This window comes from Entelurus aequoreus, linkage group LG12 (assembly GCF_033978785.1).
Source record: "Entelurus aequoreus isolate RoL-2023_Sb linkage group LG12, RoL_Eaeq_v1.1, whole genome shotgun sequence".
Classification (NCBI taxonomy): Eukaryota; Metazoa; Chordata; class Actinopteri; order Syngnathiformes; family Syngnathidae; genus Entelurus; species Entelurus aequoreus.
Genome location: NC_084742.1, coordinates 23453939 through 23473938, shown reverse-complemented (window position 1 = coordinate 23473938; position 20000 = coordinate 23453939). Strand labels below are relative to the sequence as shown.

The 20000-nt window shown below is 40.3% G+C and overlaps 1 protein-coding gene across 4 annotated transcripts in view; it reads right to left on the bottom strand.

The window, feature by feature from the left end:
• Positions 1-20000, bottom strand: part of rbpjb (recombination signal binding protein for immunoglobulin kappa J region b) — a 113387-nt gene that overhangs the window by 18734 nt on the left and 74653 nt on the right. For 2 of the 4 annotated variants that reach the window (XM_062065260.1, XM_062065261.1), the window contains exons 2-4: positions 15362-15401; positions 13597-13635; positions 1409-1504 (exon numbers count right to left, since the gene is read on the bottom strand). In XM_062065260.1, coding sequence (XP_061921244.1) covers positions 1409-1504; positions 13597-13635; positions 15362-15363 — 137 coding nt within the window. In that variant the 5' untranslated portion in view covers positions 15364-15401. The remainder of the gene's footprint in view (positions 1-1408; positions 1505-13596; positions 13636-15361; positions 15402-20000) is intronic. The other 2 variants (XM_062065259.1, XM_062065262.1) reach the window with 2 other exon arrangements.

Below are 20000 nucleotides of genomic sequence, written 5' to 3'. Positions count from 1 at the left end.
AAAAGGATGTTTCTGAATAGACAATGTGTCTATATGGTGTGGTAATATTTTTTGGTCCTCCCAAAACAGCGATGAGTCTTGATAAATCACATTGTGCATGCTGTAGAATATATTTGCATTTTCTCCACAATGTATTGTGGGCGTTTTGAGGATCTGCATATTAATGAAGACAGAGACGCAAAATGGATTGTACGCCTTATTCTGCTCACTTGATACGCAATCCACATTGCAATTAGTAGATCAGCTTTGCATGTGTTATCAAGTTTGCACATGTTTTAATACATGCAAACCTTTAGTAAAGCAGGCTCTAAATATGCTAAAATCAATCCAATGTTGGTCAATCTACATTAGTTCAATTAAATGTTATCTATATAGCTATCTGACCTAATGTAAACTTTTGAACGTACATGTCCAACAGTTTTTAAATTTTCCCAGAAAGGCAAACTGTATGCTCTTCCAGTCTCTCAGTTGAAACCTTCTGATGACACACTAAACTTAGTGGCTACTTGCCTCTGTGACGGTCTCATTTAAAGTTGCGTAATGGCAAGGTATTGTTGAGCAATCGTTAGGTCGTCTTAGTCTATTAATTAAAAAATGTGAGCAGCACGATGAAGAGGACTGTAAAAAAAAAAAAAAAATACTATTTTGAAATATTAAAAACAAATGTCTTCAGATTGGTGAACAGTCTTCTGTACAGTCTGTAAATGAGCTACATAATACCATAGGTGCTCATTTCCATCTGTAGTCCCCCATACCAGTGTGGGTGGCACTGGGAGCAAGGTGGGTGACATTTATTGCCCAAGGACAAAATGGCAGTGACTAGGATGGCGGAAGCTGGATTTGTACCAGGAACTCTTCCGCCGGAATGCAGCAGAGATAGGCTCCAGCACCCCCGCGACCCCGAGAGGGACAAGCGGTAGAAAATGGATGGATGGACACTCAAGTTTCTGGACGACCGCTTTACCATCTGATCCACGCCGCCCCTTAAGTTGGTGTTAGGAGATAAAACTAATTTGTGTAACATCCATCTAATAACCTTATTAATAATATGTTATATTTAAATATACATCATGTTTTTATGATTTGCTAAGGGCCAATGAAAAAACTAGCACAGTCTTTCTGAGAGATGTTTTCAGCACTCCACTAACATACACTTCAAATGTTCACCAGCAGAGGGCAGACTATCACCGGGCTAAATCAAACACTAATGCAAGGAAAACTACTGAATTTGACCATCTGTGTGAATATATTCATTTCAAGACTCATCCTGTCTGCTACTTTATATTCTTGACATACTTTGAACACAGAAAAATACAAGACACTCGCATATGGTGTAAGTGAAACTTTATATTATCATATTATTTTATTGTTATTTCAATAGAGAAGGAAACCTGTCACAATCACTTACCTTTTCTCATTGCCATAGGATTTCTGTGCAACTTTTGCATGCAGGATCATAACAGTTTGGTCCCCTCGCTCCTTTAGGTAGTTCCTCATGGCTTCTCTGAAAGAGCAAGGGGTAGGGGGGTAGAGGATCATCAACAGGCCATTTATAATCTGTCAGATGAGCGTGTTGGAGCAGAAGGAGCCTCTGGGCTTGGTTGGTTTTTGGATAGTGATGTTGGGGGTGGGGGCACTACATAGGTGTTGACAGGCGTTAGGTGTGAAAAATGACAATACACAACAACATGTGCATACTGTACGCTCGCATTGACCTCCTTTAACGCCTCCATGGCCAAAAAAAAGCTTGGTTTGCTCCCTCCGGCTGGATCCAATCGAGGAGGGAAAAGGGCGGGCTGGGCTGGACCATTAATGACCGACTCAGGGAGTGGGGAGGTGGTGGTGTGGTAAGCGGTTAAGAGAGAGGGGAGCCTGTCATCTATCTCCGGGGGGACCTAAGGGGGGAGGTCAAACGAGGGGAAAGGGGAAGCATAGTGCTTCTCTCTGACCACTTGTGCAATGCTGAAGGCACTCAGATGGTATAAAAAAAATGTTTTGGGTACACTGTTGATGTCAGTGACACCTGACACACTAGCGCATCTCACTCTGCCTCGCAACACCAAGCTGCACACTCGGGTTAAACCGGGCCTTTGTTATGGTAAGCAAGAGACCGTTGAGAGAGACTGTGTGTGAGAGGGAGGGAGTGAGGGCAGTGGGCTGAAGAGGATGAAGGCTAAGGCAGTTTGGTTTATCTAGCTCATAATGGATCGGGGAAATTAGGGGGAATATATTCTTGTTCAAAGTGACAGGCTCACTCGCGCTGCTTTTTTGATTCATTATGGCTTGTTGCCAGCAAGTTTCAAGGAAAATGATGGCGATACAACCCAAGAATTCCAAATATTTGAGGCCACTGAAGTGATCCCAGCCACCCCTGAAACCCATCAAAAAGCATTTTTATTTTATTTTTTACAAGTATCATTGTACTCTTCCATAGCCACTCATTAGACTGCAACTATAAAGCTTTCCTTTAAAGAAACAAAGAGTACAGTGGTTCGAGTTTAGTTATTAATTAATTTCAAACAGTCAGTTGAAAATCAAATCGAAAAATGTTTCGCATCAGAAAATATGAATCCAATTAATTTGTTCAAGACACCCAAAAACGTTATCCCAAAACACATTTTATAGAGAATAATTATAATTGTACACACAGAAAATGATGCAAAATGCATATAAATGACACATGAAATGGATAAATGAACATTTACCACATTTACCTTTAATAAAGATTATTGATTGCAATGTACACTTAGCTACATTAATTTATTTATTCAATAGTGTTTCTCAACTTATTCAAGTCAAGTCAAGTCAAGTCAACTTTATTTATATAGCACATTTTCAACAACTGTTTAGATTGCACCAAAGTGCTTTACAGGTTAAAAAAAGCATGGAGCAAACAAAAAACAAACAAACAAAAAATAAAAAAATAAAAAAATAAAAATAAAAAATAAAAAATAAATAAAATAAATCACAGTTAGCTTAACTGCTAAAATGAATATGAGACACAATAACGTCTTTCCACATTAAGAAACGACATACCACAACTAATCTTGTACAAACACATTGCTGTCTGAGCAACTAAGCTGTTCAATTGTGCACATTGAACCCAAAGGTTGTGCTGTTTTAGCAAAGAGTGATCTACTTATACTATATATCAGTGGTCCCCAACCTTTTTGTAACTGCGGACTGGTCAACGCTTGAAAATGTGTCCCACGGCCGGGGGGGGGGGATATATATATATATATGTATTTTTTGTCATAAAAAAATACAATCATGTGTGCTTACGGACTGTATCCTTGCAGACTGTATTGATATATAATGTAGGAACCAGAAATATTAATAACAGAAAGAAACAACCCTTTGGTGCAAATGAGTGAATGAGGTAAATGGGGGAGGGAGGTTTTTTGGGTTGGTGCACTAATTATAAGTGTATCTTGTGTTTTTTATGTTATTTAATAAAAAACAATAAAAATAAAATAAAATATATTTTTATTTTTTTTAATTTGTGTGCGGCCCGGTACCAATCGATCCACGGACCGGTATCACTGCTATATATAACAAAATATTTTTAATTTTTTTACAACTTTTTTAACAAAGACAAAGCTGTGTACAACTGAAAGTGAATTTATGTGACGTCACATAAACCGGACGTGATGAAAAGTGAACACTTAATTCACCTTTAATCAATAAAAAAACATTCTAAAACTTTTCCGAATTAAAATGGCCATTCTGTACGACAAGTTTACATTCACTACTACACAGTCAGGAAGATAACGCCGTAGTATGCCGTTGCAAGACAATGTGTTACAATGCTAAATAGACAGTTCCTCAGTGTTCATTGTCCGTTACAGTCTGTCATGATTACAACACCCTCGCGTTTGTTTCCGGAAGTGGAAACACACATCTGTTGCCAGAAGTCGGAAGTGCGCTGCTATGGAAACGGAAATAAATGCGCTCAGGAAAGAAGTTCCGGTACAACATAAAATGACCAAAATACGGTAAATATTGAACATATTTACATATTGTTATGAATGTGACAGTTACTATACTAAATAAATATAGACTTGCAGTGTGTATATAAAAAATTGATAAGAGGATTTTGAAGTTGTTTTAGAGGGCTTTGAAGGCTACAACAGTGACTCCCATTAGCCACATTTTGCAAGTGTTTTTTTTATAATCTTTAGAATCCCCACCTAAAAAGACTTGTGTTTTTGTCTTTCATACTTATTGTGAATTGCAGGCAACATTTTAAAAAAGTGCAGTTTGTGAAAGAGAATTGCAAGTCACGTGCCAGCCACAGCTGAAGAGATACTAACGAACCAAGACGTCGTCCGAATAGACGTAAACTATGTGACACAAGAGTATGGTCCAACTTTAAGGCTCTTGTTGACTTTGATTGGATTAATACAGTATGCTACAACAACAAAAAAGCATAAAGACTGAGTTACCGTGTGTTTAATCATTCTAAAATTGAGACAGTGTATAAAAACAAGACATATTTTTGGTTAAATCTTTTCCCTAAAACCGAAAGGCTGAACTCTTTAGTATGGAAACTGAGGTACTGTAGCGGTTGATTTAAGGACATAATTCACCACACCTGTTTACTTGAGTTTGTCCTCATTATTCACTGCCATTGTTCTATTTTGCACATAACAATGTTGTTCTTGTTTACATTCATATATGCAGTTAAGAGTGAGTAATTCAGTGCGGCCCCTTTAAAGGCCTACTGAAATGAATTTTTTTTATTTAAATGGGGATAGCAGATCTATTCTATGTGTCATACTTGATCATTTCGCGATATTGCCATATTTTTGCTGAAAGGATTTAGTATAGAACAACGACGATAAAGATTGCAACTTTTGGTATCTGATAAAAAAAAGGCTTGCACCTACCGGAAGTAGCGTGACGTAGTCAGTTGAACATATACGCAAAGTTCCCTATTGTTTACAATGATGGCCGCATGAAGTGAGAGAGATTCGGACCGAGAAAGCGACAATTTCCCCATTAATTTGAGCGAGGATGAAAGATTTGTGGATGAGTAAAGTGCAAGTGAAGGACTAGTGGGGAGTTGAAGCTATTCAGATAGGGAAGATGCTGTGAGAGCCGGGGGTGACCTGATATTCAGCTGGGAATGACTACAACAGTAAATAAACACAAGACATATATATACTCTATTAGCCACAACACAACCAGGCTTATATTTAATATGCCACAAATTAATCCTGCATAAAAACACCTGCGTGTTTGTTATGCTAGCTCCTAGCTCCTCTGCTAGCTCCTAGCTCCATAGAACACGCCAATACAATTCAAACACCTGATCAACACACACAATCACTCAGCCCAAAAGACCGTTTACCTAACCCAAGGTTCATAAAGCTTATATATTTTTAAAAAGTTACGTACGTGACGCACACATACGGTCAAGTTATCAAATGTTTAGCAGCCAAGGCTGCATACTCACGGTACCTCATATTCAGCTGGGAATAACTACAACAGTAAATAAACACAAGACATATATATACTCTATTAGCCACAACACAACCAGGCTTATATTTAATATGCCACAAATTAATCCTGCATAATAACACCTGCGTTTTTGTTATGCTAGCTCCTAGCTCCTCTGCTAGCTCCTAGCTCCATAGAACACGCCAATACAATTCAAACACCTGATCAACACACACAATCACTCAGCCCAAAAGACCGTTCACCTAACCCAAGGTTTATAAAGCTTATATATTTTTAAAAAGTTACGTACATACGCAAAAAAAAGCCAAAGCTGCATACTCACAGTAGCACGTCTGCGTCTTTGTCATCCAAATCAAAGTAATCCTGGTAAGAGTCTGTGTTGTCCCAGTTCTCTACAGGCATCTGTGTATCCAAATCAAAAGTCTTCCTGGTTAGAGTCTCTGTTATCCGAGTTCTTCCATCTTGACTGCATCTTTCGGGAATGTAAACAAAGAAGCGGCGGCTGTGTACTGTTGTGGCTGACTACGTTCGAAAAATACGTCCATTTCGCACCGACAACTTTCTTCTTTGCTTGCTCGGCTTCCTTCTCCATAATGCAATGAACATGATTGAAACAGATTCACGAACACAGATGTCCAGAATACTGTGGAATTATGAAATGAAAACAGAGCTTTTTCGTATCGGCTTCAATGTGGAAGGCATACCCGTGTTCGCCGGGCTACGTCACGCGCATACGTCATCCTCAGAGGCGTTTCGAACCGGAAGTTTAGCGGCAAATTTAAAATGTCACTTTATAAGTTAACCCGGCCGTATTGGCATGTGTTATAATGTTAAGATTTCATCATTGATATATAAACTATCAGACTGCGTGGTCGGTAGTAGTGGGTTTCAGTAGGCCTTTAAGTGGCCGTCAGGAAATTCTCCCAAAGGTGGGGGTTTGTTGTTCCCGCCATTTGAGGGTTTGTGACGTAAGCGTTCATTCATTCTGGTTGTTGAAGGAATCAACGACACACACGTTTTTGTGTGTCAAACGATACTTCAAGTTGTCTTGCTTTCACGCTACAAGACGTTAGGGACTGGGCTTCCACATGCGTGGCATGAAAGCGCTCAAAAGTGCACTGCCACACGCGGGCTCCACTGGCACCGTTTACGGTTCCGGAGCGCCGTTTTGACCATGTCAATGTGGACCTGGTCGGGCCTCTCCCATCCTCACGCAGCTGCACATACCTCCTCACGATGGTTGACAGGACCACCCGCTGGCCGGAGGCAGTACCTCTGACATCCGCCACCTCCGCAAAGGTGGCGCGCGCGTTCATTGGTACGTGGGTTGCCCGTTTCGGTACCCCGTCGGACATATCATCCGACCGGGGCTCGCAGTTCACTTTTGAGCTCTGGGCCGCTGTGGCCGAGAGCTTGGGAGTGCAACTCCACCACACGACGGCGTATCACCCACAGGCCATGGTATGTGTGAGCAAATTCACAGATCCATGAAGGCAGCGCTCAGGGCGTCCCTAAAAGACAGCACTTGGGTAGACAATCTCCCTTGGGTGATGCTTGGGCTTCGGACTGCCCCCAAGGAAGACCTGCAATATTCCTCGGCAGAGTTGGTGTATGGCCAGCCCTTGCGAGTGCCAGGTGACTTTATTCCTAGCACGACGGCACCTTGGTCCGCCGGTGAGCAGTGAGCTGCTCTCCTTGATGCCGCCAAGGGTTTTGCCCCAATCCCCACTCCTCAATACGGCCTTACGCCATCTCATGTTCCCGCTTCTTTAAGGAGAGCAGCGTTTGTTTTTGTCCGCCACGGCCCCCTTCAGCCTCCTTACGATAGGCCATTTCGCGTCCTAGAGAGCGGAGACAAGCATTTTCTGTTGGATATCAAGGGTCGGTCTGAAAAAATCACGGTGGACCGGCTGAAAGCAGCCCACTTGGATCTTAGTCAGCCGGTTACCACGGCCGTACCCCCGCGCCGGGGTCGTCCGCCCGCTCTACCTGATAATGTTTTGCATGCTTCTACGCAGGCCCCCGGGACCTTAGACAGTACAGATACCCTACCGGTCCCCCCTGCTGACTCCCCGGCGTTATTACCAGTCCGGCGCACCCGGTCTGGTCGGCCCGTCCGTGCCCCTGTCCATTGACTGTTTGGTTTCTTTGTGATGGCGAATTCTGGGGGGACGTGTGTAGCGGTTGATTTAAGGACATAATTCACCACACCTGTTTACTTGACTTTGTCGTCATTATTCACTGCCATTGTTCTATTGTGCACATAACAATGTTGTTCTTGTTTACATTCATATATGCAGTTAAGAATGAGTAATTCAGTGCGGCCCCTTTAAGTGGCCGTCAGGAAATTCTCCCAAAGGTGGGGGTTTGTTGTTCCCGCCATTTTGGAGGGTTTGTGACGTAAGCGTTCATTCATTCTGGTTGTTGGAGGAATAAACGACGCACACGTTTTTGTGTGTCAAACGATACTTCAAGTTGTCTTGCTTTCACGCTACAAGCGCAACAGTACCACATTAATTATCTCTGCCAGGAAGTAATATATTCACCAGGGTTTGTCTGTTTGTTAGGTAGCAACATATCTCCATATCTCAAAACAGGGTCTCTGGTCAAGACCATTTCACATCCATACGGACAAAAAAGTACAAAAACCAAGGAAAATAAGAGGGCCAGAATTAATTTAAGTATGTGAATTCTGTCACTGTCCTTTCACATTGGAAAACAAAATGTTTAAACTAACTAAATACCTCTCTATGGTAAACTAATAAAAAATAAATATATTTGCAAATATCAGAACAGCCATTTTTCAGATTACTGTTTTCAGGTAGAGGAAAGCGCAACAATATATTCTCTGTGAAAGGGAATGTCAGCATCTCTGCTAAAGCTAAAGGGTTAACTTTTGCAGTGTTTTTGCGGCTGTCAGAATAGAGCAAACAGATTAAAACATTTACAGTACTACTATTGTATCTACAAAGTTGTGAAAAACAGAGGGCAGACAGAGCGATTGTCTTAAAAAAAAGAAGGCGATTATGGCTTGCAAGCCTCAAACAGAATTTGGATGTAAATAATGTGGATAACATTCAAATTTGCTCAGCTAATTTTGCATCTGGTATGTATGAATACATTTTACCTGTTTGTTGTGACTTTTTTGAAAACATATAGCTAATAAACAAGGACTCATTTTTATTCAAGCATGACAAGATGACATCCGCAAATATTCCTTGCTTTCTTCACCCTACCATAAATTGAGTGCAAACACTAAACAGACAACCTTTATAGCTTTTTTTAAAATCTGCTCACTAATTTCTTCTTTTTAGCTTGATACTCTCTGCCATAACGCAATTCCAGTTACATTTTGGTTAAAGTGTACAAAGCAAGTACATTTTGGGGCTGTTAAGGATCACAGTCTGTATTCAGGACTTTTTTACTATTGGGAGATAAGGCTTGGGGGAAGGCTGCCCTCAATCGAGCGTTTTGTCTTATCGTCATTGTGATCAAGACATACAGCAAACAGCTCTGTTAAATAAGAAAATGAAATATATGAAAACGCAAAACTCAAAATACAAATGAGCACAAATGGAGGAAACTGTTGTGAAAAAAACAAACAAATCATGTCTTATCACATAGTCTCCTTTAGTCTCTGGACAAAGTCACAAGTTGGCTGGTTTTGGTTATGTCAGCAACCGCTTATGTTGACGTGAGTCAGTCGGTCCGAGGGGCGTTGACTTAAACAGGCTCTATTGTATTAGTACCGGCCAAATGTAGAGGGAGCCATTGAGCAATGTCAGCAGACTATTCCTCCATTAATAGATCATTAGATTGCTGCACAAACCAAACGGTCATAGCTGCACTGCAAATCCAGCATGTAGAGTAAAGTGATACGCTATAATTCATCCCGGTAATGAGCAAGCAGTACCACAAGATTGTAGACCAGCTTCATTTCACCGACATAATTCAATATTAAGTAAGTACCAGCCATGGGCAGTCATTCCAGACCAGTATTGCTGCCCCACTCCGGATCACAACCGTGGCCTCTCTATTACACAATTGCGCTTTCACTCACAGGAGGTTTTTATATACCACCGTCATCTGTGATGCCATTTTTAGTGCTGACATCCACCTCAGTGTACACAGTAAAATATTTGAATGGATTTAAAGCCTCACATGCTGCAACAATAAAATGAAACCAAATATGCTGTCATCAGATGGACCGAATCGGTTCGACGGTGGCTCCGTAATCTTTTACAAGCTGCCAAATGTTGGCCATACCGCAGCATTCTAATCAAATTATATGGGCAAAGAGAGATTTACATTGATATTAAATATGGCAGGCTGAGCTTTACACAAGCCAAGCATTGTCATGGCGCACAGATGGATCGCTACAAACACAGTCGGATATAAATGCAGGTAAATATAAACCAAGATTGTATCTGATGTGCCTCGTTCAGAGCGAAATTAAAAAGTATTTTGCAAGCTCGGATGTGTGCAAAAACTAGACAAGTGCATTTTTTTGTCGCAAGTGTCTGTTGATGGATTCATGTCTGTGCAGTCGACCCACTTTCCCACACTTATAGCACCATCATTTTCAGTCAGGCGGCAACGCAAGTGGGTAAAGAACTGTCCAGCGGGGGCTTTTTAGGGGAAGCCCTGTCAGGACGTCTACTCGACTGGAAATACAATGCATGCCAAACTTGCACTGCCAATGAGCCTGCACACACGCATGCACACGCACACACACACACACATACGTGCACGCAAACACACACATGCTTCCACACACACGCAAACGCGCACACAAACACAAATGCACACACGCACACCGCAGGCTGTACAGCCACATACTGACTGCAAAGACTGCATGAAAACTAGGGCTGGGTGATTATGGCAAAATCAAAATAATTATTAGGGCTGTCAATGTTAATGCAGTAACATATGTGATTAATTAAAAAACAATTAATCCTGCTCGTTTCCCGAAACCTGAAAATGCTCCTACACAGATGAACCAACCAACGCCAACGAGTTGCACTGCAAAGCTGCGATGGTGTGCACATTCAAAAAAATAACGAGTTGCGGAGACACGTTCAGCATTAACAACACTCCCCTTCTTTTCTTGACTGCCATCTTTTGCCCGCGCTGTAAAGCTGTTTGTTAACAGAGCGAGTCGCCCGCCACCGACCCAAAGCCCAAACGAACAGCTACAAAAGCGGGTGTGTCCAAATACATATGACCGTAACAACCGCGCACCGAGGGACCCCGTATCCATCCACCTCTCAAACACACCCCATACTAATGGATGTAATAACGTTTTATTTGGCCAATGACATACAGTATGTCCTATATACACTGTGAGCAGTACAATGCTTGTCTTCCTTTGTATGTGCCTTTCGTGCATAATCTTATTTTTTCACTTGTTTGGAATTTATAATCGCACTCTTGTTTTTTGTACATTTCATTTGATTATTAATTAATTATTTGTATAATTTCATTTTGAAATGAAAGCCAAGTCCACCTACTATTTGTTTAAAATAGAAGGTGCAGTAATATATGTTTCAATAAACAGTAAATAACCGTGATTAATAATCATGATTTCAATATTGATGGAAATAATCTGTATTTTTATTTTGGCCATAATTGTGCAGCCCTATTGTAGAGGCACAATTACAACAAGGATAGACCAATTGTACTACACAACCAAGAGCATCAAGTTGCAACTACTGGCTGAATGTGAAGGTATTTTGCTTACTGTAGAAAATTGGACATCTGTAAGTGATCACAACAAGCTAGGGTCACATTGTACAAAAAAAGAGATCAGCTCTGTCATCTGAAAAGCTAAATAAGCTTGTTTCTTCAAACAACTAGTTAAACTAAAGACAAGTAAATGTCTTTGCACTATGTTAAGTTGTTTATGTGTGTGTTTACTACATTATTCCTTAGTGTACATATGTACGTTGTTTGCTATAACATTGAAAATACTTTCAAAATGTGCACCTAATTCTTATAATACTTACAGTCACCAAATTTCACCAAATTTTGAGCATATCAATGACTTGCAGTTAAGTAAGACAATAAAAAATGTTCCTGTGTGAAATTCTGACTACAAAAATTGCATTTGTATCCAAATATTGGGGTATTTTCTTATATACATTTTATTTATGCAAGCAAATAATAACCTGTGATTAACCATGATTAATCACAATTCAAGAGTCTGATTAATCTTGATTAAAAAAATAATTTGACAGCCCTAGAACTAATTGAACCTTCTACCTTGATTTTGGTTAATGCGCAATTATGACACTCTCAACTGCTATTTTACTTTTTGGTCAACTTCATCCTTATCGTAGCCAAAGTGTGTTGTAAAAACTGATGGGGAATTCCTTTTGGGTATAAGCTGCCCGCGTTGTACTGCATACTATGTGTTTGAGTTTACCTACACTATGCTTCGGTGTAGCGAACTGGATGGTGTCACATGGCTACTTCTTTGGCTGGTTTTGTGACAGTATGTATGCGTTGCGACACATGGCTCCCTGTATCTACACAACCAGGAGTTTATTTTGAGGGGGCGATGTATTAGTAGAGCGATAAATATAAAGGGGGTAAAACAACTAAATAACCGACACGGCAGTTTTATGTCAGTTTGAAGCTTTAAATGTCAGTTTCGATTAATCGCCCAGCCCTAATGAAAATCACTAGCAAGTCTATTGGCCAAAACTCAAATGCAGAGATAAAAAACAGCATCTAACAATATGCATAGGAGTTAAAGGCCTACTGAAATGAATTGTTTTTTATTTAAACCGGGATAGCAGATCCATTCTATGTGTCATACTTGATCATTTCGCGATATTGCCATATTTTTGCTGAAAGGATTTAGTAGAGAACATCGACGATAAAGTTCGCAACTTTTGGTCGCTGATAAAAAAAGCCTTGCGTGACGTCGCAGGTTGAAAGACTCCTCACATTTCCCCATTGTTTACACCAGCAGCGAGAGCGATTCGGACCGAGAAAGCGACGATTACCCCATTAATTTGAGCGAGGATAAAAGATTTGTGGATGAGGAACGTGAGAGTGAAGGACTAGAGTGCAGTGCAGGACGTATCTTTTTTCGCTCTGACCGTAACTTTGGTACAAGGGCTCATTGGATTCCACACTTTCTCCTTTTTCTATTGTGGATCACGGATTTGTATTTTAAACCACTTCGGATACTATATCCTCTTGAAATTGAGAGTTGAGAACGCGAAATGGACATTCACAGTGACTTTTATCTCCACGACAATACATCGGCGAAGCACTTTAGCTACGGAGCTAACGTGATAGCATCGGGCTTAACTGCAGATAGAAACAAAAGAAATAAACCCCTGACTGGAAGGATAGACAGAAAATCAACAATACTATTAAACCATGGACCTGTAACTACACGGTTAATGCTTTCCAGCCTGGCGAAGCTTAACAATGCTGTTGCTAACGACGCCTTTGAAGCTAACTTAGCTACGGGACCTCACAGAGCTATGATAAAAACATTAGCGCTCCACCTACGCCAACCCTCATCTGCTCATCAACACCCGTGCTCACCTGCGTTCCAGCGATCGACGGAGTGACGAAGGACTTCACCCGATCATTGATGCAGTCGGCGGCTAGCGTGGGATAGCGCGTCTGCTATCCAAGTCAAAGTCCTCCTGGTTGTGTTGCTGCAGCCAGCCGCTAATACACCAATCCCACCTACAGCTTTCTTCTTTGCAGTCTTCATTGTTCATTAAACAAATTGCAAAAGATTCACCAACACAGATGTCCAGAATACTGTGGAATTTTGCGATGAAAACAGAGCTGTTTGTATTGGATACAATGGTGTCCGAATACTTCCGTTTCAACGATTAATGTCACGCGCATACGTCATCATACATAGACGTTTTCAACCGGAAGTTTCCCGGGAAATTTAAAATTGCACTTTATAAGTTAACCCGGCCGTATTGGCATGTGTTGCAATGTTAAGATTTCATCATTGATATATAAACTATCAGACTGCGTGGTCGGTAGTAGTGGGTTTCAGTAGGCCTTTAAGACTGACTTTTTGCAAGCTCGTTCAATATCAACCAAAGACTGCATTGACCAACACACATGCAGCAAGAGCAAGAGTGTGGTTACCTGGTTAGGCGCTGTGGCTGAGGGCGCTCCCCAAACTTCCTAAAGTGCGAAGAGAAAAACACAAATGAGTGAGCTAAATGTATAAGTAAACAACACAATGCAATATATGATACATAAATATCTATTAAAGTCAATTAAAAAAGGGGGGCAGCATGGTGGGGATCACCATTGTTCAATTAGCAGATAAAGCACGTTAGGCAGATAAAAGCTTTAACTTCTTTCTGCTCCTTTTTAATCATGATTTATTTTAATATTATGTTGATAGTTTTTTGTTTGACCTTGAATGAATGAAATAAAATAAAAACAGAAACAGTCCTATTAGTGTAAATGCTAATTTGCTAGTTTAATGAATCCTGATGACATTTTTCCATCCATCTCTGTCAGGTGACATAAAGCATTCAGACACATCAATATTAGTATACGGTTTGACTCGTACATTTATAGCTTTGGTGTGAGAACATCGACAAATGTATGCAGCACAGCCACCTGAAATGTGGTTGCTCCTTGACATTCACATTTCACAAATGTTCATAATAGAAAGAAATAGATCAACTCCAATAGGGCTGCAACTATGAAATACTTTTGAATTTGGAAATTATTCTAAAAATTCCTTTGATCAATCCAATAATAGGAAAAAAACTATTTTTGTTGAGCTTATCAAAGTGCAACACATGACTCGTTTGGTAGAGCGACTGTGCCAGCAACTTAAAGGTTCCAGGTTTGATCCCCGCTTCCGCCATCCGAGTCACTGCCTTTGTGTCCTTGGGCAAATAAACTTCACTCACCTGCTCCCAGTGCCACCCACATTGGTTTAAATCTAGCTTAAAGATGTGGATAGTGGGTTTCACTATGTAAAGCGCTTTGAGTCTCTAGAGAAAAGCACTATATAAATATAATTAATTTTACTTATTTTGTTTTGTGCAGCACTGAGGGGTTTCTGTCAACAACAACAAATACAAAGCAGGTCAGGATGACTTTTTCATCACGCCTAACGTTCATTTTTTAAGTGGTATTCAACCACTCTTCTATTTCTAATGCAAATAATACATTGCTATTTCAATATGTGTGCCTTGCCTTCACTTAAGAAGCAGAATCAAATGTATACATTTTAAAGATAATCACATTAAGTTGAGTTTTTACAGGCAATTTCCTTAACTATTAACTTTTAACCAATTAACTTACCATACTTTTATTGTGAAATAATATTTAGACCTAAAACCAGAAGTAACATACTGCCTTTACTGTGAAACCGAAAGTAGCAATTATCAATACACTGCAGCAAAGGGATGGTCCAAAAACACCTTTTTCTTCCTATAGCAAATACAAATCCTCCCTTATTTGTGATCAGACATTGGAGAGTCAGTACAAGTCATCATCAACAAGCAGATAGTGTCCCCTTTCTGGGAACGGATTTTGTAAGATGAGAAGAAGAATCCCAGGAAAGATGATTGGCTCTAAGGGATAAGACAAGGAATAACTCTGTAAAAAGGAGGGCGATCAATAAGGTTCCCACAGTGAAACACAGATGCCTCAGCTAACTAATGCATTCTGGAGGGGGGGAGGAAAGGGATACTGCGGTGAAAGTGAAAGGAGAGATTCCAAGGAGCGAAGAAGCAAGAAACCTTTTTAAGCATCCACAAGGGCTTCTCCTAATGTGTGTATGTACTATGTAGTGTGAAGGGTGATCAAATGTGTTGAAGTGATACAGCCGCGGGTTCGCACCTTGAGAAACAAAAGACACATTTCCTATAGACTATAAACTCACATATGCACTCAGTCAATACAGGAAACCACAAGGGGCAGACCTGCGAAGGCAAAACAGAGTTGCAGCTGCAGTTTTTCTAGGTATAAACCTCAGCCTGATTTGTCGTCCATAAATATTCTCCAGCAATGACTCTCAAACTGTAAATATTCTCCATCTAGTGGTATGCCAAATAATCCCTTTATTAAAATACAGGGTTTTATTTTCCAATTTTCTAACAATGTTACTTTTCAAATGCTGTGTAATGTTGTAGTGGCCAAAAGTATTAAATATACTTGTTAAATAATAACTCTGCCTTGTTTTTAATGAATACTTAGGCCTACAACGCTACTGTATTTTAATGTTGGTCATTATGGGGGTACTTGGAGAGCCACGTTTTTTCCTGAGGTGGTCAGTTTGACAACCACTGTTCTACAGCGTATAATTCACATAAAAAGATCCATGTGTTTGAGTTTGTTTGTAGGTCTTTTTGCCTCTGAATATGAAAATGAGTCAATTAATGCAGGAGATCCACTGACAATATAAGTTAAGCCATGAAAACAATGCCAGATGGGAAGTTCTGTTGTTCCTAATCATTCTTTTGCTGAAAAATAAAACCTACCATAAACACTGGTTACACACTCAAATATCACACATATTAATTATAAGCAGTTTAGTGGAGCCTAAAGAAAAACCCTTTATGGTCCAATGGGAAAAACCTGAGGGCTTCTTGGCTGCTTGAGAATACACACAGTGATGACAAAGAAATTGGAACACCAGCAAAGCAATAAGGCTGTCATTATTAAACACCAACTTGCATGAGGACTTTCACGTCATTTGGATGGATGGTGAGTAGTGGTGTAACACTTCACCATGGACACAGATGGGTGCGCACCTCTGTTTTGAGGTCACTTTTGGTTTTTATTTTGGGTACGGTAAGGTAACAAAATGTAAAATACAAAACTGCATTACTTTTGTGCCAACACCTTTTGCTGATTTGAACAATTAAAGGCCTACTGAAACCCACTACTACCGACCACGCAGTCTGATAGTTTATATATCAATGATGAAATCTTAACATTGAAACACATGCCAATACGACCGGGTTAACTTATAAAGTGCAATTTTAAAATTCCCGCCACACTTCCGGTTGAAAAACTCCTTTGGATATGATTTATGCGTGTGACGTCACAAAATCCACGGAAGTGGTCGGACCCCATCGACCCGATACAAAAACCTCTTGTTTTCTTCGACAAAATTCCACAGTATTCTGGACATCTGTGTTGGTGAATCTTTTGCAATTTGTTTAATGAACAATGGAGGCTGCAAAGAAGAACGTTGTAGGTGGAATCGATCGGTGTATTAGCGGCTAAGTACAATACTTACAGCAACACAACAAGGACTACTTACTACGCCTAGCCGATGCTTGCCGCCAAACCCACGGATGAAGTCCTTCGTCGCGCCGTCGATCGCTGGAACGCAGGTGAGCACGGCTGTTGATGGGAAGATGAGGGCTGGCTGGCGTAGGTGGAGCGCTAATGTTTTTATCATAGTTCTGTGAGGTCCGGTTGCTAAGTTGCTATATTAGCCTTAGCGTCGTTAGCAACAGCATTGTTAAGCCTTACCAGGCTGAGAATTTTTAACCGTGTAGTTACATGTACATGGTTTAATAGTATTGTTGATCTTCTGTCTATCCTTCCAGTCAGGGGTTTATTTCTTTTGTTTCTATCTTCATTTGAGAACGATGCTATCACGTTAGCTCAGTAGCTAAGTGTGTCACCGATGTATTGTCGTGGAGATAAAAGTCACTTTAAATGTCCATTTCGCGTGCTCGACTCTCATTTTCAAGAGGATATAGTATCCGACGTGGTTTAAAATACAAATCCGTGATCCACAATAGAAAAAGGAGAGAGTGTGGAATCCAATGAGCCAGCTTGTACCTAAGTTACGGTCAGAGCGAAAAAAGATACGTCCATCACTGCCTCTCTAGTCCTTCACTCTCACGTTCCTCATCCACAAATATTTTATCCTCGCTCAAATTAATGGGGTAATCGTCGCTTTGTCGCTCCGAATCTCTCTCGCTCCATTGTAAACAACGGGGAATTGTGAGGAATACTAGCTCCTGTGACGTCACGCTACTTCCGGTACAGGCAAGGCTTTTTTTTATCAGCGAGCAAAAGTTGCGAATTCTATCGTCGATTTTATCTACTAAATCCTTTCAGCAAAAATATGGCAATATCGCGAAATGATCAAGTATGACACATAGAATGGATCTGCTATTCCCGTTTAAATTAAAAAAAAATATTTCAGTAGGCCTTAAGCAACTATCCAATTAATACTATTGCAGCGTATAAGTTCAAAGCGACAATTGATGACACATCAGGCTGCACAAATTAATTTGTGGTGTCTTTATTGCGCCGTCTCACATGAATAGGAAACAGGCACTTATTAAATATGATGGATTTCAGGTTTTGCAAGGCTTATGACTTACAGATGAGCCAATGGAACTAGTGCTTTAAATGGGACAAAGAAAAATTACCTCCAAATTCTTTAGGACAACCTAAAATCATCAGCCTGGAGGTCGGGTCTTGGGCGTAGTTGGGTGTTCCAACAGGGCAATGACCCCAAACACACGTCAAAAGTGGTCAAGGAATTAGGGTTTTAGAATTAGGGTTTTAGAATGGCCTTCCCAAAGTCCTGACTTAAACGTGCTGACAATGCTTAAGAAACAAGTCCATGTCAGAAAACCAACAAATTTAGCTGTATCTCAGCTGCATACATACATACATAAATATATATATATTAGGGGTGTAACGGTACACAAAAATTTCGGTTCGGTACGTACCTCGGTTTAGAGGTCACGGTTCGGTTCATTTTCGGTACAGTAAGAAAACAACAAAATATAAATGTTTTGGTTATTTATTTACCAAATTTGTAAACAATGGCTTTATCCTTTTAACATTGGGAACACTATAATAATTCTGCCCACGTTAATCAACATTAAACTTCCTCAAGTTGTTGCTCAGATTAAATAAAATGACAAAACTTTTCTTCTACATATAAAAAGTGCAACATTAAACAGTTTCAAATCAACTCATCATGCTTAATTTATTACAGCATTTTATTATGTAAATGTTATATTTTTATCAATATGTGATAGCAAGGACCCTGCCATTCAAAACTAGGCTGCTACATTACTAATGATTAATGTAACTATAGCTGAAAAATAGTACAATAGCAATAGGAGAGACTATTCAACCCTGAACACCATGGAGTTCATGTAGGCTTAATGATGCACTTACATTATTATATCAACTATCAGAGACAGAAACTCTTCATTTAACATAATGTCCTTTTTTGCTGCTTCAACACAGCTCAATCAACACAAAAGAAGGTAAAGTGAAATAACAGACAGACAGGGCTTTGCCGCAAAGCCCTGTAACACACACACACACACACACACACACACAACGCACAATGAGCTAACACACACACACCGCAACATGAGCTAACGTTACGCTAAAAGCTAGTTAGCCTTTACCTCAAACCAGGACTGCGAGCGAGCTGACCTGCAGTTTGTTTCTAGAACGTCAACGGGCTCATAGTGATGTTCCTAGTAGGTGACCGGGAGGTGTTTATTTTAATTTGGGGAGAGTCCGCTGCTTGATGCTCACCTGCTAAACACCTATCTGCTAACCCCACCGCAGAAGCACTGACTCCATGCGCTCTGAATACGCACTGCTGATTGGCTGTTACCGCTCTGAATACGCACTGCTGATTGGCTGTTACCGCTATGGTTGTAACCAATCAGATGGTTGTGTGGGTGGAACAATGCTGGGTGCTGTGTAGGAGACAGAGGCAGAAAGCAGAGCACCTTGTTAAGACTTTAGCTTAGGCTACTTCATATGTTCGTGTGGAAACTCATTCGGTACACCTCCGAACCGAAACGGTTCAATACAATTACACGTTACACCCCAAATATATATATTTACACATATACATATACAAACCCCGTTTCCATGAGTTGGGAAATTGTGTTAGATGTAAATATAAACGGAATACGATTTGCAAATAATTTTCAACCCATATTCAGTTGAATATGCTACAAAGACAACATATTTGATGTTCAAACTGATAAACACTTTTCTTTTGTTGCAAATAATCATTAACTTTAGAATTTGATGCCAGCAACACGTGACAAAGAAGCTGGGAAATGTGGTAATAAATACTGATAAAGTTGAGGAATGCTCGTCAAACACTTATTTGGAACATCCCACAGGTGAACAGGCAAATTGGGAACAGGTGGGTGCCATGATTGGGTATAAAAGTAGATTCCATGAAATGCTCAGTCATTCACAAACAAGGATGGGGCGAGGGTCACCACTTTGTCAACAAATGCGTGAGCAAATTGTTGAACAGTTTAAGAAAAACCTTTCTCAACCACCTATTGCAAGGAATTTAGGGATTTCACCATCTACTGTCCGTAATATCATCAAAGGGTTCAGAGAATCTGGAGAAATCACTGCATGTAAGCAGCTAAGCCCGTGACCTTCAATCCCTCAGGCTGTACTGCATCAACAAGCGACATCAGTGTGTAAAGGATATCACCACATGGGTTCAGGAACACTTCAGAAACCCACTGTCAGTAACTACAGTTGGTCGC